Here is a 24,031-nt window from a genome sequence, read left to right as displayed (position 1 = left end):
GTTAATAGGGGCTGTGTCCACTACTTCAAAGTCCATAGGGGCTGGCTGGACTGTGTTGTGCAGTCAGTTCTCCATAGGGGCTGTGTCCACTCCAAAGTCCTGTGCAGTGTCCCAGTCCTAAAGGGGTGCTGTAGTGTTGTCCAGGGGGTGCTCTGTCTATCAGGGGTGCTCCCCCCAAGTGCTAAAAAAATTATATTTTTTGTGTGTTTGTGAATTGTGTGCGCAGTAGCCGCACGTGCATCAACAAAGTAGTGCCAAGCGTGCGCCTGTGTCATAAGTAAAGGGCCGGCTGGCTTGACCGTTAAAGGGTGCTGTAACCCCCAAAGTGCACTCCAAACCAAAAAAATATATATTTTCTGTGTTTGTGAATTGTGTGCGCAGTAGCCGCACGTGCATCAACAAAGTAGTGCCAAGCGTGCACCTGTGTCATAAGTAAAGGGCCGGCTGGCTTGACCGTTAAAGGGTGCTGTAACCCCCAAAGTACACTCCAAACCCAAAAAAAATATTTTCTGTGTTTGTGAATTGTGTGCGCAGTAGCCGCACGTGCATCAACAAAGTAGTGCCAAGCGTGCGCCTGTGTCATAAGTAAAGGGCCGGCTGGCTTGACCGTTAAAGGGTGCTGTAACTCCCAAAGTACACTCCAGTCCAAACCAAAAAAAAAATTATTTTCTGTGTTTGTGAATTGTGTGCGCAGTAGCCGCACGTGCATCAACAAAGTAGTGCCAAGCGTGCGCCTGTGTCATAAGTAAAGGGCCGGCTGGCTTGACCGTTAAAGGGTGCTGTAACCCCCAAAGTACACTCCAGTCCAAACCAAAAAAAAAAAAATTTTCTGTGGCTGCACGTGCATCAACAAAGGAGCAGCGCCAAGCGTGCGCCTGTGTCCCATAAGTAAAGAGCCGGCTGGCTCATTTCTTAAAGGGTGGTGTAACCCACAAAGTGCACTACTCTCCAGCAAAAATAAAAAAATATTTTCTGTGTTTGTGTGCGCTTTAGCCGCACGTATATATCAATATAACATAAATGGAGGACCAAACTTTCTCCGATAAAAATAAAATAGGGAAAGATCAAGAACCACTTCCTCCTAGTGCTGTTGCTGCTGCTGGGAGTTGTTCATCATCCCAGAGAGGAAGTAGGAACATCACTACTTTTACTAAACAATTGACCCTCCAACAGTCCCTAGCGATGAGGATGAAGTACGACAGCAGTCATCCTGAAGCAAAACGTATAACTGAGGCCTTGACTGCTATGTTGGTGTTAGACGTGCGTCCGGTATCCGCCATTAGTGCAGTGGGATTTAGACAATTGATGGAGGTAGTGTGTCCCCGGTTCCAAATCCCGTCTAGATTCCACCTGCATCCTCAAAGCAGCAGCGACAAGCGTGCGTCTGTCTGTTAAAGGATGGTGTAACCCTCAAAGTGCGCTCCACAAACAATAAAAATATTCTTCTTCTTTTTTCTGTCTTTGTGAATTGTGTGGGCTGTAGCCGCACTTGCATCCTCAAAGCAGCAGCGACAAGCGTGCGTCTGTCTGTTAAAGGGTGGTGTAACCCTCAAAGTGCTCCAAAAAATAAAAAACTATTTTTTTAATGTGTTTGTGACTTGTGTGCGATGTAGCCGCACGTGCATCAACATAGTAGCAGTGCCAAGCGTGCGCCTGTGTCATAAGTCAAGGGCTGGTTTGGACATCTGGTCCGGACTGAAGGACGTGCCAACAATTTCTGACAAGTCTACTGTCACTGCATATGATACTGTCCTCAAAGCAGCAGCGACAAGCGTGCCTCTGTCTGTTAAAGGGTGGTGACACCCTCAAAGTGTGCTACACAAACAATAAAAATATTGTTCTTTTTTTTTCTGTCTTTGTGAATTGTGTGGGCTGTAGCCGTACTTGCATCCTCAAAGCAGCAGCGACAAGCGTGCGTCTGTCTGTTAAAGGATTACATCGGTGACAGCATCCAAGTAGGCATGTCAGACAGTCCGTACCTGTACTGGCAGGAAAAAGAAACAATTTGGAGGTCCCTGTACAAACTGGCTCTATTTTACCTGAATTGCCCCCCCTCCAGTGTGTACTCCGAAAGAGTGTTTAGTGCAGCCGGGAACCTTGTCAGCGAAAGGCGTAGGAGGTTGCTTCCACAGAATGTGGAGAAGATGATGTTCATCAAAATGAATTATCAGCTCTTCCAGGGAGACCAGCCTCCAGAACGTACAGAGGGACCTGTGGTGGTGGATTCAAGTGGGGACGAGTTAATACTTTGTGAGGATGAGGATGTACACACTGAAGAGGGTGAGGAATCGGTGGATGAGGAGGATGAGGACGACATCTTGCCTCCGTAGAGCCAGTTTGTGCAGGGACAGATTAATTGCCAGCTTGTTTTGTGGGGGCCCAAACGAACCAATCATTTCAGCCACAGTCGTGTGGCAGACCCTGGTGCTGAAATGTTTGGTTTGTTAAAGTGTGCATGTCCTGTTTATACAACATAAGGGTGGGTGGGAGGGCCCAAGGACAATTCCATCTTGCACCTCTTTTTTTTCTTTGCATTATGTATAGTTTGGGGCCTAGTTTTTCAAACTGCCATCCTGTCTGCCACTGCAGTGCCACTCCTAGATGGACCATGTGTTTGTGCCGCCCACTCGTATCTCTTAGCATAGTCATCCAGCTACCTCGGTGCAACCTTTTGGACATAAAAAACACTATTGTGAGGTGTGAGGTGTTCAGAATAGACTGGAAATGAGTGGAAATTAAGATTATTGAGGTTAATAATAGCATAGGAGCAGAAAAACCCACAAATTCTGTGATTTTAGCTGTTTTTATGCTTTTTTTCAAAAAAATACAGATCCAAAACACAAAACCCAGAACCCAAAACACGGAAGGGTGGTTTTGGCAAAACCAATCCAGATCCAAAACACGAAGAAAGATCCAGATCCAAAACCAAAACACGAAAAGTGGCCGGTGCACACCCCTAGTCCGCATACATCTTACTTCCTTGCGCATTAAATAGCCATTCTAGTCAAATTTTTTCATGTGACTTTTTAACCTTCAAATGTGTCTTATTCGCAAAGCGATGTGAATAGGACACAAAAGCAGCTTCTGCTGATTAAAATGATATGCGGCATGTCTATATTCTGTGTGCGCCTGCGGGTGTGTCTGCATGCGAAATGCTACGTTATAGAATCAGCCGCGGACACTGTAACATAGCAATTCTACATCAAGGTCCATAGGGTATCCACAGGATACCTTGGGGTATAGGTGATGACGTCAGGCATCGGGCACCATAGAGTTAACTTTTCAGCCTCCCAGGATGCATCAGGGACCCCCTCCTATACCCCGTCCCCAAGCCAAGGCATCTCAGTTTCGTTGGTGCCCAGCTCAGAATCGGAGCACCTGTTTAGAGGGGGGCTAAGAATAGCCCCTGAAGTTTCTTTCAAGGCAGCTGTGGCTGTATATCTGGGAGTACAGCATGGACAGTCACTGCTGACGTCCATGCGGTCTCCCCTACACCCCGCCGGTACCAGAACGCCGGTACTGATCTGGGGATGCTGGTAAGTGTCTGGGGTCACGGCTAGCGGTGACCCCAGATGCTTCGGACCATGGCCGGATCTAAGGGGAGCAGGTAAGCAGTGGGGGTCCGGCGGTGGGTCCCTGCTGAGAACATGGTCCACAGTCCCCAGGCAGGGGGCTCCCTGGGGACTGGCTGCAGCGTGGAGCCAGGTACTAACCTGCGCTTCCACTATCCCCCTGGGACAGCGGGCTGCAGCTGAGCGGCAAGCGCTGCGGCGTCCCAGGGGTCAATTGCATGCCAGGGGAGCGCGTCTTCCCTGTATACAGCCGGTGCCTCCCCCGCTGCACACAGCCCTCTCTGCGCTGCCGATTGGTCCTGTGGCAGCGCTCCTCCCCCAGGCCGGCCTCCTCTCTGCTCCTCGATGGCCATCTTTGCAAAGCATGGTGAACGCTGCTGGAAGCTGCTGATCGGTGGCATCACGGTCTGGGTCCCCTGGCATACCTCTCCTCCGTCCTACCAGACTCTGTGTCTGTGTAGTTGAGAAACAGCGCTGATAGTGCAGAGATTAATTTCTTCTGCATTGTATGTGACTTCTGCTAGCGCTGCTGCCTGGACTTTCACTTTCTACTGTCAGCCATTTTACTGTCCCTGCTCTTACTCTGTTAAAGCCCTTGTGGTGCGGTGATTGCAGGGTGTTTCTCCCACTATACTAACAAGTATCAGCGAGAGGGGTCACATAATTCCCATCATGTCTGAGAGTGAATTTCCTCTCCAGCTTATGTGTACTAAGTGCAATGTACCAATAGCGGAGGGGGAGGGTAACGCGGAGGGGCTATGTCGGCAGTGTTATTTATTGACGCGGCCAATTACTGTCACGGCTTCGGTACAGGAACCTCCCTGGGCTTGTTTCGCTAAGGCGCTTACAACCCTAGTGGGCCAGTTAGCTCTTCCACCTGCGTTTTCCCAGATGGGATTGTCAGTGGTGTCGTCACCCATGCAGAGTTTCCCGAGACAACTGATGGTACCCCACAGTCTCCCTATTTCCCCTCCCCAGGTTTCACAGGAGCCTGTGTGGGTTAATTCTCTGACAACTTGAGTACAGCATTTGTCGGATGTTTTACAAGGGGAGTCTGTGTTGCGGTCACATAAGCGGCCTGTGGCGTCTCTGTCTGCTCCTTATGAGGATGACGACGTGACGTCCGATGATGGGGAGATTCTGGATCTGTCTGACCAGGAACCTCTCCGTACTAAAGAGTCGGACGCTAAGTCAAAGGTATATATTCCTGGCCTTATTCAGGCAGTCCGCACGGCTTTAGTTATTGAGGATGATGATCCTCCGGTGTCCAAATCCAAATATGCCTTCTTCAAGGATATTAAGGGTGACGCCACAGTGTTCCCTCTTTCTGGTCAGTTAGTGGAGCATTTAGAGGAGGCGTGAAAACATCCCGGAAAACGGCCTCAGAGGCGCTTAGCTGTGGCTTATCCATTTGCTGACAATTGTTTATCTAAGTGGGAATCCCCTCCGCAGGTGGATTCTCATGTGACACGCCTAGTCAGAAGTGCCACTTTGCCCATGCCTTCCATGTCCTCCTTGAAAGAGGTTACGGACCGCAAGGTGAAAATCTGCCTAAAGTCCATTTATTCCCTTGCGGGGTGGGGGGGCGTCCAAACCGGCTATGGCCGTGTGTTGGGTAGCCAGAGCTATGGAGCGCTGGGTTGATAGTTTGGAGTTTGGAGGCTGAACAGGCCGAGTTGGTGGGCAATCTCCGGGACTCGGCCACTTACATCAATGAAGCGGCCTTGGATATCAGCATCCTCACCTCTAGGATTTCTTCTGCAGCTGTTGCTGCTCGTCGCACCTTATGGTTGCGATCTTGGAAAGCGGACGCTGATTCCAAAAAGGGCTTAGAAGGTTTGCCTTTTAATTGAGAAGTCCTATTTGGTCCGGATCTGGACAAAATTGTAGCTACGCTGGCAGCAGCCAAATCTGCATGTCTCCCGTCTGCTGCGGTCCCTTCAGGTTCTGGTACGTCGTCCTTTCGGCCTTACAGGGCCCAGGGTAGGCCTAAAGCACAGTCTTTTCCCCGACAGGCTGGGCCCAAGAAATCGGCCAAGCCCAGGAAACAGGCCTGGAGTACCAGACGTCCAGCCACTAAGTCAGATGACAAGCTTGCGGCCTGACGGTCTGGGCCTCCCTTTGGGGGATCCCAAAGTGGGAGGCCGCCTGCTTCAGTTCGCCCAGTGTTGGCCGATAACTACGACGGACACATGGGTTCACGAGGTGGTTTCTCACGGGTATGCCCTCTCCTTTCGGCACAGGCCTCCATCTCGGTTCTTCACCACAGGCCTTCCACTAGACCGGAACAAAGCCTTGGAACTGCGGAAGGTTTTGCACACTATGCTCCAGGGAGTCCGAATGTTACCGTATCTGGAGGACCTTCTGTTGTTGGCAGGGTCTCCAGAGCTCCTTCTACGCCATCTGGACCTGACGATTGCAGTGCTGCAGCGTCACGGCTGGTTGATAAACTGGCAAAAGTCCACCCTGACCCAGTCTCAGAGGATCCTGCACCTCGGGGCCTTGTTGGACTCCAGGCAGCAGCGGATCTTTGTGACAGAGGAAAAGATCTCTGCTTTGCAGTTGAGGGTGCGCAGTTGTCTGCAGTGTCGCCGAGTGTCTGTGCACTCGGCGATGCGGTTGCTGGGCTCCATGGTGTCAATATTCGACATGGTGGAATATGCCCAGTTTCACTCCAGACCTCTGCAGCAATTGATCCTGTCCAAATGGAATGGACTGCCTCAGAGTCTAAAGGCCCAGACAATGGTGCTCACTCTGGTGGTTCGCCTGTCTCTAGCCTGGTGGTTGCAGACGACCCACCTCAACAAGGGTCGCCCATTTTGGGTGGCGAACTGGGTCCTGTTAACAACGGACGCCAGTCTCCAGGGCTGGGGAGCGGTCATGGGTCCACACTTGTTCCAGGGCAGGCGGACTCAGGCAGAAAAGGAGCTTCCAATAAACATCTTGGAACTCCGCGCGGTGTTCAATGCTCTCCAGCAGGCACATCGGGTTCTCCAAGGTCACCCCGTGCAGATCCAGTCGGACAACGCCACCACCATGGCCTACATAAATCGACAAGGAGGAACCCGAAGTCGGGCGGCACTCGAAGAAGTGTCCCGCATTCTGGTCTGGGCGGAATGCAATCTCCCGGCTCTATCAGCGGTGTTCATCCCGGGAGTCCTCAACTGGGAAGCGGATTTTCTCAGCCGGCAGGACGTACATCCGAGAGAATGGTCTTTGCGCCAGGACGTCTTTCAACTTCTGGTGGACAGGTGGGGTCTTCCAGAGATAGACCTCATGGCGTCCCGGCACACAACAAGTTGCCGGTGTACGGGTCTCGAACAAGAGACGAAAAGGAGTCTCTGGTGGATGCTCTGTCCGTCCAGTGGACGTTCCAGTTTGCCTACCTCTTTCCTCCGTTTTCCCTTCTTCCGCGGGTAATCCGGAAATTCAAACAGGAAGGAGGTACGCTCCTGTTGATAGCTCCCGAGTGGCCCAGGCGGCACTGGTTCTCGGACCTCCAGAGTCTGTCAGTGGACGTTCCTCTGCGGTTACCACTGCAGCCGGACCTGCTGTCACAGGGTCCTTGTCTTCACCCGGACCTGACTCGGCTGTCTTTGACGGCGTGGCTGTTGAGATGGCCATGTTAAGGTCCAGGGGATTTTCCGGCTCTGTGGTGCAAACCATGCTAAGAGCTCGGAAGCCATCCTCTGCAAGAATATACCATCGTGTGTGGCATACGTTCTTCCAGTGGTGTCGACCTAGAGGTTATGCCCCTTGGGAGTTCTGCCTCTCTAGAATGTTGGCTTTCCTACAGGCTGGCCTAGACCATGGGCTTCGCCTTGCTTCCCTGAAGGTACAGCTGTCTGCCCTGTCAGTCTGGTTCCATCGTAGGATTTCTGCGCTTCCTGATGTGCGCACATTTATGCAAGGTGTTCTTCGCATTCAGCCACCTTTTGTTCCACCGGTGACTCCTTGGGATTTGGCTGTGGTCCTGAGAGCTCTCCAGGGACCGCCGTTCGAACCACTGGGCTCAGTGGACCTTAAATGGCTTACAGCTAAAACAATATTCCTTCTGGCCATTGCTTCGGCCAGACGTGTTTCTGACTTAGGGGCTCTCTCCTGTAGACCCCCTTTTCTGATTTTTCATAGGAACAGGGTGGTGCTGCGCACTTGTCCTGGATTTCTTCCTAAAGTGGTTTCAAGTTTCCACATCAACGAGGACATCGTTGTGTCGGCTTTTAATTCACCTGATCTTTCAGTGGGTGAGGCCACTTTGGATGTTGTGCGGGCCTTAAGGATTTATGTTGACCGCACTTCCTCTTTTAGGAAGTCGGACACCTTGTTTGTCCTCTATGGCTTCCGTAAAAAAGGTTGGCCTGCTTCAAAGCAAACTTTGGCAGGTTGGATTCGTATGACAATTTCAGAAGCTTATCTTCGTGAAGGCCTTCCAGTTCCATCCTCTGTGAGGGCTCATTCCACTAGGTCTGTGGGTCCTTCGCGGGCAGCTCGACGTGATGCCTCTGCAGTCCAGATCTGCAAGACTGCCACGTGGTCCTCTGTTCATACCTTTGTGAGGTATTACGCTTTTGACACTCAAGATGCTTCCTTCGGGCGGCGGATTCTCCTTTCAGCACAGGAGCGTCCCCACCCTTAAAGGATACTGCTTTGGGACATCCCCAAGGTATCCTGTGGATAACCTATGGACCCTGATGTAGAAAATATGACATATGGTAAGAACTTACCTTTGTTATCTCTATTTCTACGAAGTCCATAGGGTTCCACAGGACTCCCGCCCTGTCGCACCTGTGCTGCAGATGGGCTTTACTCTGGTCACCGGTCATTCCGGGTGTATTAAAAGAGGAGGAGGCCATGTGCATTCCCAGTCCGGGGCCCCCTCCTTGGCAGGGTCGCCAGCGCACTGAGAGCAGTAGTAGACTTCTTGCACTAGTCTGTGCACGGAGTCTACTGCACAGGCGCAGGTCATGGGAAAATGGCGCGACAGCCATTTTCCCAGCGATTTCCCTTCTGCGCATGCGCAAAATGCTGGGAAAAGTGGCGGCCATTTTCCAGGCGTTTTTTGTAGTGCTGCTTCAGCCAATGTAGAACTTCGGAGAGGTAAGTATTAAAAAGTATGGGTGCAGGGTGAGCGGTGTGGGCCACCCAGGGACCTGTGTGCACCACACACCCTGCACCCATAATAAATACACCCCCTGGATACATCTGTATTCCGATTGTTCAGAATTCGCACATGCTACGCTGGCGTCACCATGCCTGATTCTGCAAGGATCATAATTGCAAAGCTGCCCGCAGGTATATACTGTAGTGTGCAGTGCAGGCATATACTGTAGTGTGCAGTGCACGCAGCCATATACTGTAGTGTGCAGTGCACGCAGGCATATACTGTAGTGTGTAGTGCAGGCATATACTGTAGTGTGCAGTGCACGCAGGCATATACTGTAGTGTGCAGTGCAGGCATATACTGTAGTGTGTAGTGCAGGCATATACTGTAGTGTGTAGTGCAGGCATATACTGTAGTGTGCAGTGCACGCAGGCATATACTGTAGTGTGCAGTGCACGCAGGCATATACTGTAGTGTGCAGTGCACGCAGGCATATAGTGTAGTGTGCAGTGCACGCAGGCATATAGTGTAGTGTGCAGTGCACGCAGGCATATAGTGTAGTGTGCAGTGCACGCAGGCATATACTGTAGTGTGCAGTGCACGCAGGCATATAGTGTAGTGTGCAGTGCACGCAGGCATATAGTGTAGTGTGCAGTGCACGCAGGCATATAGTGTAGTGTGCAGTGCACGCAGGCATATACTGTAGTGTGTAGTGCAGGCATATACTGTAGTGTGCAGTGCACGCAGGCACATACTGTAGTGTGCAGTGCAGGCATATACTGTAGTGTGTAGTGCAGGCATATACTGTAGTGTGTAGTGCAGGCATATACTGTAGTGTGCAGTGCACGCAGGCATATACTGTAGTGTGCAGTGCACGCAGGCATATACTGTAGTGTGCAGTGCACGCAGGCATATAGTGTAGTGTGCAGTGCACGCAGGCATATACTGTAGTGTGCAGTGCACGCAGGCAGCTTTGCAATGGCAAGGTGAAGGTTTACCAGATGTCCGGAAGTTAAAAGGCATGTAGTAATAACGCAGTAGGTTTCCGGATACCACAACATACGACCACTTCCTTTGGATCCCCTGGGATACCGCAACTTAGTCCAGATAATGAGATCTGTCACACAGTTGTGTTTATGTATGTGGTCTCCCCCAAGTTTTGGGAGTTGGATTTTATATATGTGAAAACATTAAATATTGTATTTATTGCACTATGTTTTCCACATTTGTTTTCCACATATGCTTTGAACCATCTGAATGCCCTTCTGTGATTGAAAGGACATCCATCCATTGGGTCTTTTTGCCATAAGGAGAATATACCTGTTTGTTTTTTTAATTGTATTTTATAGCGCATTTGAGTGTTTCTATACATTTTAGATTTTACCATTGATTATTGGGTTATAAGGGTGCAACCAATAGTAACACCTGTGCTGCATTGTTGTTTTAGCGCCTACCTTGTCTCCAGATACTATACTATACAGCTTTGCAATGGCGAGCCTTGCAGGTATGTATAATTGTGTATAAATATTGCTCTTAGCTGTCTGTGATTCGGATAACAGTGATGTCTCCTGTGCTTATTTGCTGACTGTCCTCCTCGCCCTTTGTTCTCACATTTACATTTATTTTATACACCCCGTATGTCTCTGTTTTATATACAGCATGACCTGTTTCCCCACTGCCTGGCACTAGGGAGAACCGTGTCGCCTTACAAATTAACAGCAACGATCATATTAATAATTGCTTGTGTAGTTTAGGAGCTCACCTTATATTATTGTGCTCAACTTTAGGTCAAAGTTATTGGGAATACAAGTAAAGCACATTAATGGAATCACAAAACAAGAGGCAATGAGGCTGATTCAGATTTGTGCGCTAATCATTCGCAGCTGCTGTGTGAAAATAGGTTTCTGCTGTAGACTGGATATGTATTGAGACGCTCACTGGCTGATCTGCAGATCCAAGCGCATACAAATTCGCAGCCGCCATCGCCTATCATTTGGTAATCGCCCATCTGAGTAGTACTATGGTCATGCATGAGATGAGATGCACCGAAAACAGTGGGGACACGCCGTTTTGTGCCGCCACTCCCCGTTACCTCCCCCAATTGGTCCCAGTGGGGGAGATTTACTAACAATCGTGTATGGTCTATTTTGCTTTTTTCCGTTATAAAGGGGCGATATGGCATATTGTGAATTTACTAATGGTCAGATCGCATTGATGTTGCATGTCATACCCGACTTTGCGTCAAATCACCATAGAAACAAACGTCATCCAAAGAACCTTGTACCAATGCAAATCACAAATACACTAAGAATCGAGTTTACCAAATCGATGATACTCGCTCCCAAATCGCACCTCAATGCACAAAATCAATACACTTCTTTAAAATAATCGGGTTACTTGTATAAACCATTTTAATTAGCCCCAACTCAATCAGGATGCTTATAAAAGCCAACAAAGTCAACTGCAGCACTCTCTTTCTCCTGTAAGGCATGGCTGAGGCAGGATACTCAGGGACAATTCCATCTTGCACTACCTTTCATTTCTGCCACTGTTGTGTGGCAATGTTTCATAGATGTACTTTAAACTGTGGTCGCTGCGCCGCTGCTCTGACGCTTGGTAACCAGTCAGCTCACTGCAACATTTGGCCAATAATGGTGAAAACAATACTACTGTGTTTCCCCGATAATAAGACACTGTCTTATTTTTTTTTTTGTTAAAAAAAACACCATAGGGCTTATTTTCGGGGTAGGTCTTGTATTAATTATCATTGACAGCAGTGCCCCTTATGCAGGCCCCCTTGTAGAAGTGCCCCTTATGCAGGCCCCCTTGTAGAAGTGACCCTTATGCAGGCCACCCCCTTGCAGGCCCCCCTGTAGCAGTGTCCCTTATTGTAGTGCACTTACCTGACTTGAAGCCGTCCGGGATGTCGCTCTCACTGCATGACTGGGAACGCTGGTCTCTGCAGCGTTCCCAGCTCAAAATGAGATTCAGGTAGGTCTTATTTTCGGGGTAGGGCTTAATTTGGACTGGGTTACAAAATGAAGGGTAGGGCTTATTTTCGGGGTAGGTCTTATTATCGGGGAAACACGGTATCCTACCCTCCAACATGACCCGTTCCATTAGGTACAAAACACTCTGCTCCTAGACTCTCCACCTAATGTATGGTTGCAGTCACCTGTGTTGAACTAGGTCATTGATGAGACAGGTGTTCAACACAGGTGACTGCAATCATATATTAAGAGGGAAGTCCAGGAGCAGAGTGTTTTGTTCCTAATGGAACGGGTCATGTTGGAGGGTCTGTACTATAAGCTGTGAGGTGGTCTAAATTGACTGCAAATCACGGGTTCTCAAACTCGGTCCTCAGGACCCCAAACAGTGCATGCTTTGCAGGTCTCCTCACATAATTACTAGTGATATAATTAGCTGCACCTGTTGGTCTTTTAAGACATGTCAGTGAGTAATGAATACACCTGTGCACCTGCTGGGTGACCTGGAAAAAGTGAACTGTGTGGGGTCCTGAGGACCGAGTTTGGGAACCACTGCTGTAAATGACTGGAAATTAATGTTATTGAGGTTAATAATACTCTAGGAAGCAAAAAAAGCCCAATTTATGTGATTTTAGCTTTTTTTGTCAATTTTTGTAAAAAATCCAAATCCAAAGCCAGTCACCGCAGTTTGGCAAATCCAAATCCAGCAAAAATGGTCCAGCGCACATCCCTAGTAACGCATAGCAGCGAGACATATTGTAATAGTAATAATTCTAGGCAATTAATGCAAATATCGCCATGGCAACCACAGTCACATGGCATAGAATGGAGTAGAATTATTTATTTATTTTAATTATTTGAAAATTATACTGCAAACTAGGTAACTCATACTTGCTGCAGATCATCTAATTTTTCATTATTTGAAAATTGTATAGATTACTAGACCTAGTTCTTCTTAGCTTTGTGGCATTCACTGTTTGTTTATGTTAGGACATTTATTGCTAGCCATATTAGTGGGAGGGTATTGGGGGATGATTGGATTCATTGCATACACATGCAAGCACTGACTATTTAAATTCATAGGAAGGCTGAAGGCCCCTGGGCTGAGTAGGGCATAATTATTAGAAGTGCATAATTTGTAACAGTGCATTTCTTACCAAATTCTGCATTATACCGGCATTAAACCAGCATCCCCGATATTGATACATTTGGCAGCATCGCATCCCCCATAGAAACCTATGGGGGAGGCGGCTGCCGGCAGCAATGCAGGGAACGCAGCAGGTATCGGAGATACATGCTGCAGTCCCTCCTTCATACATTCAGGGGAAACTAAGTATTTGAGGTTAACCCCCGAAAACACCTCAAATGATCTTTGATAAATGGGCCCCTATAAGAACTTACACCTGCTATTATTTGTACTGACTCGCTCGTTTCACAAACAACTCATAGCTTACTGTATTCAGTGCCAATTTTAGTATATGTCTTAGAAATAATATCTTCCCACCTCTCTTCTTTTCCTAGCCTGTCATCTGTCTTCTAATTCAGTTTACTTTAATATTCCATTTTTCCTCTGCTCAATAATAGTTTGGAAATTTTGCAGGCACATTTTCCTCCATTGTACTGTTACTCGCTTCTCTGCACTCATACTTTATTCCCACATCTAGTTTTCCTCCCCCTACCCAACTCTTCCACACCATTATCATGTGTACCTCCCCCTCCACTAACTTTCTACCTAATACTCTGCTCTACCCCCTTTTTCCACCTATATAATTTCCCCCTTGTCTCCTCCACCTCCTCCTCCCTTTATCTCCCCACCTCTGTCTGCCGTCCTCCCTCTCCTCTCCCACTAATACACTTTTATTCTCTTCTACCCCTCCTATGTCCTACTACCCCACTGATAATCCTTCCTCCAAACCTCCTCTCCATGTCACCCGATACCACCCCCATCATATTAAACTCCCTCCCTGCCAACCACCGACAGGTTCCCTTCCCAGCACTGGTCCCCGCATAATCTCTCCACTACATTAATCTCGGCCACCCATATTAAACTCACCTTCTCACTACAGCAACCCAAATAATCTAATTCACATCTCTCCCACAAACACTGTCCCTCTAACCTGTGCCCTCTGGAATGCCAGATCAGTATGTAACAAACTCGTACCCACCCATGACCTTTTCATCTCTAAAAACTTGTATCTCCTAGCCATTACTGAAACCTGGATTTCACCCTCTGACACCACTTCCCCTGCTGCTCTTTCCTCTGGGGGCCTCATCTTCTCTCATACCCCTCGGCCTGGGGGTCGCCATGGTGGTGGGGTAGGGGTCCTTCTATCCCCCGGTTACTTCTACCAACTCCTACCCTCTGAACCATCTCTTACTTTCTCTACATTTGAGGTTCATGCTATACGCCTCTTCCAACCAGTTCACCTTAGAGTAGCTGTCATTTACCATCCCCCTGGCCCTCCTTCCAAATTCATTGACAACTTCGCTTCCTGGCTTCCTCACTTTCTCTCCTCTGACCTTCCCTCTATTATCCTAGGTGACTTCAATATTCCTATTGATATCCCAACAGAAGCCTCTGCCTCCAAACTCCTCACCGTCATGTCTTCATTTGGTCTCTCCCAATGGACCTCTTCACCCTCCCATGTGAGTGGGCATTCACTTGACCTGGTCTTCACTCACCTTTGTGATATTTCTGATTACTCCAATTCCCCATTCCCCCTCTCAGACCATCACCTTCTCTCTTTTAACCTATCCCTCCTTCCCTTCCTCTACCTCCTAAGGCCACTATCACTAAGAGTAACATTGACGCTATTGACACCGTTTCTTTTTCTTCCCAGCTTGACTCACTTCTCTCCCCTATCCTCTCTCTCTCCTGCCCTGAACAAGCCATTTCTCTATACAATACCTCCCTTACTTCTGCTCTGGAGTCTGTTGCTCCGGCGATCACTATTCACCCTCGCAGATTTCCACCTCAACCCTGGCATTCCAAATGCACCAGATACCTGCAAAAGTGTTCTCAAACTGCCGAATGACAGTGGAGAAGATCACGCTCTAAGGCTGATTTTCTCCATTTCAAATTTATGCTCTCATCATACAGTGCTGCCCTTTCCCTCTCTAAACAGTCATATTTCAAGAACCTCATCTCCTCTCAGTCCTCAAATCCCCAACGTCTCTTCACCACCTTCAACTCCCTCCTCCACCCACCCCCTCCTCGCCTCCCCTCCACGCTCTCTGCCCTTGATTTTGCTACCTACTTTACATCTAAAATTGACTCCATACGTCAGGACATCATATCCCACCAGTCCCCCTGCTATCCACCTCCTCTCTTCCCAGATCACCCCTCTCCTTCAATTTTACTGACTCTAACTTTCTTCTCCCCTGTATCTGGAGAGGAAGTCATGTACCTCATCCAGTCCCCCCCCCTTCCACCTCCCCCCTTGACCCTATACCTTCACGCCTCCTCCGCTACCGCTCTCCTTCTGCCTGCTCCCATCTTGCCCACCTCTTTAATCTCTCCCTATCATCAGGCACTGTCCCATCTGCATTCAAACATGCCCTTGTCTCCCCCATACTAAAAAAAACAACCCTTGATTCTAACACTCTCTCCAACTACCGTCCCATCTCTCTCCTCCCTTTTGCTTCCAAGCTCCTTGAGCGTGTTGTTTTCAAGCGCCTTACCACCTTTCTTTCCTCTCATTCCCTCGACCCTTTTCAGTCTGGCTTCCGTTCTCTCCACTCCACTGAAACTGCCCTCACAAAAGTCAGCAATGACCTCCTTGCTGCTAAATCCAAGGGCCACTACTCTCTGCTCATTCTCCTTGACCTTTCTGCTGCTTTTGACACTGTGGACCACCCTCTCCTTCTGCAAATCCTTCACTCCCTTGGTCTGCGTGACACTGCCCTCTCCTGGCTGTCCTCCTACCTCTCTGACCGATCCTTCTCTGTCTCCTCTCATGACTCCTCTTCTCCCCCACAGCCTCTTGCAGTGGGTGTTCCCCAAGGTTCTGTTCTTGGACCTCTCCTTTTCTCACTCTATACATCCTCACTAGGTGAACTCATCAGCTCTTTTGACCTCCAATATCATCTCTATGCTGATGATACTCAAATCTACCTTTCCTCCCCTGACCTCTCTCTCTCCTCACTCGTGTCTCCAACTGTCTCTCTGCCATTTCTTCCTGGATGTCCCAGCGATTTCTTAAACTTAATATGTCTAAGACTGAGCTAATCATCTTCCCTCCCCCCTACATAACCACACTTCCCACCATTTCTTTATCAATTGATGGCACAACTATCTCCTCTAGCCCCAAAGTGCGCTGTCTTGGACTCCTCCCTCCTCCCTCTCCTCCCTCTCCTTCAAACCACATATCCAGAACCTCTCACAGTCCTGTCGCTTTCATCTTAAAAATATTTCCAAGATTAGACCCTTTCTCACCCAGGATACCACTAAAACCCTCATACACTAATTGGTCATCTCCAGATTGGACTACTGTAACCTTCTCCTATCTGGCCTCCCCAAATCCCTTCTCTCCCCTCTCCAGTCTGTCCTCAATGCTGCTGCTCGGCTCATCTTCGTCTCAAAACGCTCTGCATCTGCCTCCCCTCTCCTACAAGCCCTCCACTGGCTCCCCTTCCCCTTTAGAACCCAATTTAAGGTTCTCACACTCACTTACAAAGCCCTCAGCCATTCCTCTCCCATTTACATCTCTGATCTCATCTCCCTTCACTCTCCTGTCCGCCCTCTTAGTTCAACAAATGCATGCCACCTCTTATGCCAATTGATTACTTCCTCCCATTCCCGCCTCCAAGATTTTGCCCGCGCTGCTCCCCACCTTTGGAACTCTCTCCCGCTTCCCATCAGACTCTCCACCTCTCTACAATCCTTCAAACGGGCTCTCAACACCCACTATTTCATCAAAGTCTTCCAGCTCTCATCTTAACTTGCTGCTACATACTCCTTCCTCCCTGCCTACCCCATCTGTTTCACCCCTGTTTGTCTGTCCCTCCCCCTTAGTATGTAAGCTCCTTTGAGCAGGGCCCTCTACCCTCTTGTGCATCTCCTTACTATACCTTCATCTACTTCTTACTCTCTACCAGGGCACCTAACACTTGATTGCTTTGCATTGTTGCTTATCTGGGTGTTATGGTCGTGAATGTAGCAATGTATATTATGCATGTCCTGTAATGTATTGTATTGTACTGTAAGTCACTGTAAATCAATCTATTTGTTTATGTACTTTGTAAGGCGCTGTGGAACACTTGTGGCGCCATATAAATAAACCATAATAATAATAATAATAGAATTTTCATTGTCAAACCTTACCCCAATGTCTTCTTTCTACCATCTCTGAGCTTCCCCACTGACTGGCTCGGGAGAGACACTTTTTTGTTGAAATATAAATCTGCTACTTATATTAGTAATGAATCTAACACCGAGTTATAAGAAAACCTCCTGAAAAATCACTTTAGAAAGTTTTGTTTAAAAAAAATATATATTATGTGGGATTGCACCTTTAAGAGACCATGGGGTCTATTTAGTAAGTCTTGGATGGCGATAAAGTGAATGCATATAACTGGCATTTTTCAAACACAGCCTGTAACATGACAGTTAGGAGCTGATTGGTGGGTACTTTATCTCTCTCCACTTTCTCTATCTTCAAGGCTTAGTACATCCCCCCCTAAGGGCCAAATTTGTTTCCTTCTATTGATCTAATGTCACTTTGGTCACCTCAGTGCTCTGTGCATTGTACACTATGTAGACAAAAGTGACTGGACACTGACAGCAAAGAGATGAACGAGATTTTATGGACGTCATCAGTACTTTGTAGGTCCACCACGTGCAGTGATGAGTGATTACTGCAGACACCTGGACAGCAGCAGGCTCTATGTTTTCCCATTCCGACTTAAGTACAGTGACCAACTGTGACACTGAAGAAGGTCGAGTCGGCTTAGTACAAACCCGACGGTCCAATTCGCCCCAGAGGTTCTCAATTAGGTTAAGATCTGGACACTGAGCTGGTCAGTCCATCCGGGTTACCGAATTTCCAGTATACCAGTCCAGCGCTCCTCTGGAAACATGACAGGTGGCATTGTCATCCTGATAAACACATTTATTTCTATAGAACTGCCATAATGTAGGGAGCACAGAGTTATTGAGAATATCTCTATTTTTTCTCGTTTTATACCCGCACAAACACGTGTCTGCTGCAGGAGCGCACCATTTTGTTTGCACGGGGCTGTCCTATCACTTATGTCTACATAGTGTAGTTAATGGAAAGTGTGGTGTGCCAGCGTTGTAGTGTATGGTGCAGTGTTAGACTCTCTCACCTAGTGGCATCCCTATGCCATAGCCCTTGGTATCGAGTAAGCCTCCGATTTGGGTGAGGTTGCAGTTGAGCCGGCGGTGGTACTCGTTCATGGTGGACTCCAGCAGGAAAGCATAACGAGAATTTAAGACACGTGCTATTCCCTCCTCCGTGCTCTTCACAAACACGCTGGGCTGCTTGGAGTTCATGTAATTCCACATACGCTGGTATGTTTGGTATCGGGAGTTCTGTGAGAATATAACAGATCGATGGCCGTTGTGGGGTGAGAAAGAGAGAGGAGGTGACGAAGACATCAATTTTGACCTCTCAAAAAATATCTGATTAAAACAAAATTTAAAATAGAAACACTGCAAACCCTGGTGCACTTGCTCTCTGCCTTAAAGCTGGCCCTGAATACGGCAGAGGTACTGTGTGTGTGCACTGATGTTATGTATAGAATAAGCTTCTATAGATTAATATTCCTGCATTCAGTTTTGAATTCAGTATCATGAGTCAGACTCATCCTTCTTCCTTAGACAGGAAGCACATTATATTTTTAAGGTGCCCTCTATAGTCTATAGTGGGCTGGTGGCGAACCCTGGCACTCCAGCTGCTGTGGGACTACATATCCCAGCATGCACTGGCAGAGTTTTGCTATTAGGGAATGCTAAAACGGTGGCAGGGCATGCTGGGATAGGTAGTCCCACAGCAGCTGGAGTGCCAGGGTTCGCCACCACTGGGTCACCATCATGCGCCCCACTGTCGTCTTCTCCTAAAAAACTGACATCGCTCATCTTCATAAATGGCTCACAGAAGGCCTGGAACTGCTGCTCACACTGAAGTGACGAGACACATCACTAGTACCCCGCGAGGTACCCTAGTGTCTCCAAATGTCAGTTACATGGGCTACCTTGGCTATTATGCCTTGTAAAAGTAAAGCGACCATTGTGTTAAACTCTTTTGGTCTGATAGTTAAGTGTGACATGAACACTTATACAAGTTTAGGAAGATACAGGGGGAAATGTATCAAACCTTCAAGAGAGATAACGTGGAGAAGATGATCATAGCAACCAATCAGCTTCTAGCAAAGTCTATACAATGACAATTAGAAGGTGATTGGTTGCCATGGGGCAACTTCTCCACTTTATCTCTCACGAAAGGTTTGAAACATCTCCCCCACACTGTTACAGAACTGTAGCTTTACCTTAGGGTCTGGTATGAGTGTAATTTGACATGTGTGACATCCATCCCTATATCCATGAAGAGAGCTGAAAAGGACACCTACCTGGAAGAAAGTCATGGTAGAGCCACCATGTATGGTCCCATATTCGATATTGGTCTGATCTGCGAGGTCATCGGCTGACTCAATCGGGACCTCCATTCTTTGCACAGTCAGGAAGGCAGCGAGATTGGCAGTGTAGGAGGAGATGATGATGAGAGTGAAGGCCCACCTAGGAAAGAGGCACTGGATGACATGGGCTGTACTTGGCGAAGGAGCAAGGCCATCAGTGTCCATGTAGCCACCCACAGTCAACTCTTCCCCTTGGTCAAGCTCAATCTAAAGCTCTACAAATGTCACTAAGTCGCCAACACTGAGTGAGTATATGCAGCTTTCTTCCATCTGAGTCATGTTATCACCCTATACACGTGTCAGGCCCAGCTTAGACATGTCTGTGTGGCTTCTACCAATCTGACACTAGGTGAATCCTCAGAGGAGAGCGTATATCAATGTCACACTTCCCCCAATTTCACTTTCCTAAGCTGGCCATACATATAGCATCTATCAGGGTAGTTACCGTTCTGCTGATTCCAGGGTCGTGTGATCGGCAATATCCAACATGTTGGACAATCTCAATTTGCTGAGTCTGACCCAAAAATGATCAGAATCAGCGAGTCAGGGATTTTTAAAATGTTGGATTTTACTGTTAAATCGCCGATCGGTAGCTCAGTTCGGCATTGGGGATTGGCCTGCTATATGTATGGCCTACATTATATGCAAATTGCAGCTGTACAAAAGCATCTATATGGGTTAAGTGATGTGCTCATTGTACACTACACTCATTAAAATGGCATGGTCCCTGGATATAAAAAAAAATCTGTTATATAACAGTAATATTTGTACTACACATATAATAAATACGAACACTGAGAATTGCATCAACATAAAAAAGGAAAACACAAATTGCACTATGCAATTGGTCAGTATAATGAGAACAATAAGGTAGATACAGTAGCAAGAGGTGAAAAATCCTAGTAGTAATTATTGGAAATCTGGAACTGTCCCTGCAGCTCACATTATGCTAGATCACAAATCCCATCAATCATACATTATCGCTTGGATGGTACCATACTTACCAGACTCCACTCACACATCTTGTGGACAGTGCCCGTGGCATTACTTCAGACCCCTGCTGCATGAACCCTCCTACAGGGAACCACAGGCTGTTCCCCAACGTGTACTGGTTCTCTAGGATGTGATGCCGCTCACGTAGACACGGGTGTGGGTTATACCATTCGTAGGGGCTCAGTCTAAAGGAGAAGACAGCAAACATGCGGATCATACCATTGTACTCCCTCTGTCGTAATGCAGCAGGGGAATAAGTAAGCGTACATTTGTTAGTGGGGGATGGAAGCCAGGGGGGCTACTCCTAGTATAATGGTGACTAACCAAGAAAAGCAGAATAATATATTATCACAGTTCTCGAGTCTGTTTATATCATCGTTAGATTTTAATTTATGCATTGTGAGGAATGTTATTTTCAAATCTGAATTTGAAATATTAAATGCTGACCTCAATTGAAGAACTACACAAGAGAAAAAATTGCATTACATTATGAAAACCAAAATGATTTATCTTTATTTAGGTAGCACCAGAAATAATACGCAGCGCTTTATAGAGAATCTCAGAACTCACTGGGCCCCATAGCAACATTTCAGAGAAGGTCTGGTGATGCCTCCCGGGCCCTACATCACTTCTCTGGGAATACATACGAATTACCGTCAGACACAAGTCCGGCGGTTCAAATCCCGACAGCGGCAGGCCGACACGGCTGAAAATCCTGATCGTCCCCATGTAAGTATGAACTAACCAAACCTAACCCCCCTAACTCTCCTTAGGGGTGCCTTTCCCTAACCTTCCCCCCAGTGCCTAACCCTAATTCCCCCTCTAAGTGCCTAAACCTAACCCCTCCTTCCCCGCCGCCTAAACCTAAGTCCCCCGGGGAAGTGCCTAACCCTAAGTCCCCCCCGGGGGTGCCTAACCCTGACCATCCCTCCCCCTAGCCTAACCCTAACCTCCCGGGGGGTGCCTAACCCTAAGTTCCCCCCGGGAGGTTAGGTTAGCCGGCTTCCCTATTGCATACCCTTCTCTGATAGAACAGATCGGGGCACCTCAGGGGCATCCCGTCAGTAAGAGTAGCATATGCGTCTGGTTTGCCCCAGTCACACCTCACAGACACTTGCGTCCCACTTGCACCTAAGTTGTTAACTATTACTTTTATGTGCAACAAACACATCAATTAAACTACATAAACCACACAAAGCAGTAACAACTCACCAAAAAATATATAAATTGCTTAAATACACTCATGAAAGCCACTGTCGACAATAATACGGCTTTTCCAGGTGTAGACTCGTCCTCCAGATGCAGGCAGGTGTGGCATTGAAATCTACATGTTAAGATGTGCACTCCACAGTTCTGGGCATAGTACTCGCTTGACATCAGACCCTAATAAATTAGGGAACTATTTACTAAGCAGTTTTAGGAGATAAAGTGAACAGGGATAAGGTACAAGCCAATCAGCTCCTAACTACCATTTTTCAAACACAGCCTGTGACATGGCAGTTAGGAGCTGATTGGCTGGCACCTTATCACCATTCACTTTATCTCCTAACACAGCTTAGTAAATAGACCCCCTAGTCTCTTATTTGGATTCTCTCTATTGGAGACAAGTCCCTAATCCTACAAGGGACAGTGATTTAAAAGTGTGCGATGTTTGTGCAGTTGAGCAATTATTTTCTACTGCGCATGCACGAAAAATACTGAAAACCCCTATGCCATAAGTGTTCCACTGAGTGTATGCTGGGAGCACTGGCAACAGGAATGGCGAGGCAAAACCATGGGCGTTCCTGGGTGACACTGCACCTGCCATAAGCTGGTGCAAGGGTTGATGATGCGCTGATGGCGGGTTGTTCAGAGCCACCGGCGGAGTTCCACCATCCATGGCATTGAAAGTGGGCGTCTCAGGGCTTGGACAGTCCGGCACATTGTAGTACACAAGGGGGTGGCTGAATCTAACATTTGTGTATTATCGCCGATGTGACTCCGCAAAAAGTCTTGCGGCTGGCTTAGCGTCCACCTCCAAATAAGTGCCAGTATCTTCAAAAATTCCTTTTTGGCTTTTAGTATATATCTTATATATTATATTTAGCAGTTATAACAAGAGCAGGATTATAAGCATTTTCTCAGCACAGTTTCTGCCTTGAAAATCTCCCCTCATGTCACACTAATGGAAACTAGAACCAAAACATGATTTCATACATTTATCAAACTGAATATCATTGAACTTTGCCATTTATCTCACTGCAAAAAACAATTGCTGCATTTTATTGTATTATTCCACCCTCCTCTTTAGTATTATTTTGCTTTTTATAGCCAGTAGGTGTCAATCAATCAAGAGGTTTAATCTACAACTAAAATCTTAACTCATCAGCAACGTACTTGAGAGTAGGTTCACCCGCTACAAGAAAAACTGAGTATGTACTCAAAATTAAATAAATTGTATTGTACAGTAACAGTTAACTATACGATATTTATTATCAAGATTGACAATACAATCTTAAAACACTTAGGATTTATCCTGTCTATCATCAACCAGTCATTAAATGGCGCATTGTAATTCTATAAGGCAACACAGAATGAAGCTGACGATTTAAATGTCAAGATTGAAAGATTTTATCTAGCAAAGTACCCGATAGAACATATATTTTCGTATAAATGTCAACATGTACAGTAAACCCTTTAAACGTTGCATAATTTTTATGGTACAGGAGCAGAAATTAACAACATATAAAATATTTCCAAGCGATGCTGATTGGAGAATATCTACGTATAACACTAAACAGAGGGTAGTCGCACATACTAGTCCCCACAACGTACCATGACTACTGGGAATAAGGCACAGTGGCCATGATTCAGAGCCGGACGCTCTTTCAGAGAGCTCGCTCTGAATCAATGCGGTTTTTTTTGTTTGTTTCGGCCTCCTGGCCGCTCGCATAGCTGGGGCTTGCGACGAGACCCTTGTGGTAGGGTCTCGTTCCCGCGAGCCTCAGTGAACTTCCGGCTCTAAATAGAGCCGGAAGCTCACCACTGACATCACTGGTGATGTCAGTGGTGCCTCCCACAACGGCAGGCGTTCCTTCCTTGGTACGAGACCCGGAGCGACGGATTGACCATCGCTATCCAGGTCTCGCGCATGCGCACCACGGAGCCAGCTCATTCATGCGCATGCGCTCTGGGCCACCATCGACCCGGTTGCGAGCGCTCAGCGCTTGCGACCGGGTCTGAATCAGGCCCAGGGTTCCAATACAGATCAGACCCGGAACTTCCCCGGCGCCTTCCCAGGATCCATTCACACCGGAGCCTGGTCTGCAGTGACCCAACTCTCCCCGCGTTGAAGTGGAAGCTTGGAGATGATGTCATCTCCAAGCGCCACTGAAGCCGGCCGATCGGCAGGCATACGGCACAATCCGAGTCATCATGACCCGGATCGTGCCGTTTACACTGCAGGGTTTTACGGGTCGTTCCCGTGTTAAACCCTGCAAGTTACCTGGGTTGGATTGCCGGGTCACTCGACCCGGGGATCCAACCCTGTTCCCTTTTACACACAGAAGCAACCAGAGTTAACCCTGCAACATACATGCCTACCCTCCCGGTTTCCTAGTGAAGTGGGCAGAATTAGGAGAATACCCGCGGCAATCGCAGGTCTCCGTGAAGGGGGCGGGGCTTAAGCGGTGATTCTGCAATTTTACCGCGAGGGGCCGGGGCTTAATGACGCGAATCGTCAA

At 47.7% G+C, this 24,031-nt stretch overlaps 1 protein-coding gene across 7 annotated transcripts in view; it reads right to left on the bottom strand.

The window, feature by feature from the left end:
* GRIK5 (glutamate ionotropic receptor kainate type subunit 5) overlaps positions 1-24,031 on the bottom strand; it is a 344,326-nt gene that overhangs the window by 21,249 nt on the left and 299,046 nt on the right. For all 7 annotated transcript variants that reach the window (XM_088453192.1, XM_088453187.1, XM_088453185.1 and 4 more), the window contains 3 exons: positions 20,321-20,494; positions 19,251-19,416; positions 17,988-18,213 (listed from right to left, as the gene is read on the bottom strand). In XM_088453192.1, the coding sequence (XP_088309318.1) occupies positions 17,988-18,213; positions 19,251-19,416; positions 20,321-20,494 (566 nt within the window). The remainder of the gene's footprint in view (positions 1-17,987; positions 18,214-19,250; positions 19,417-20,320; positions 20,495-24,031) is intronic.

The sequence above is a fragment of the Taudactylus pleione genome, unplaced genomic scaffold, assembly GCF_031769625.1.
Source record: "Taudactylus pleione unplaced genomic scaffold, aTauple2 ptg000572l, whole genome shotgun sequence".
NCBI lineage: Eukaryota > Metazoa > Chordata > Amphibia > Anura > Myobatrachidae > Taudactylus > Taudactylus pleione.
This window is presented reverse-complemented; position numbering and strand designations above follow the sequence as displayed.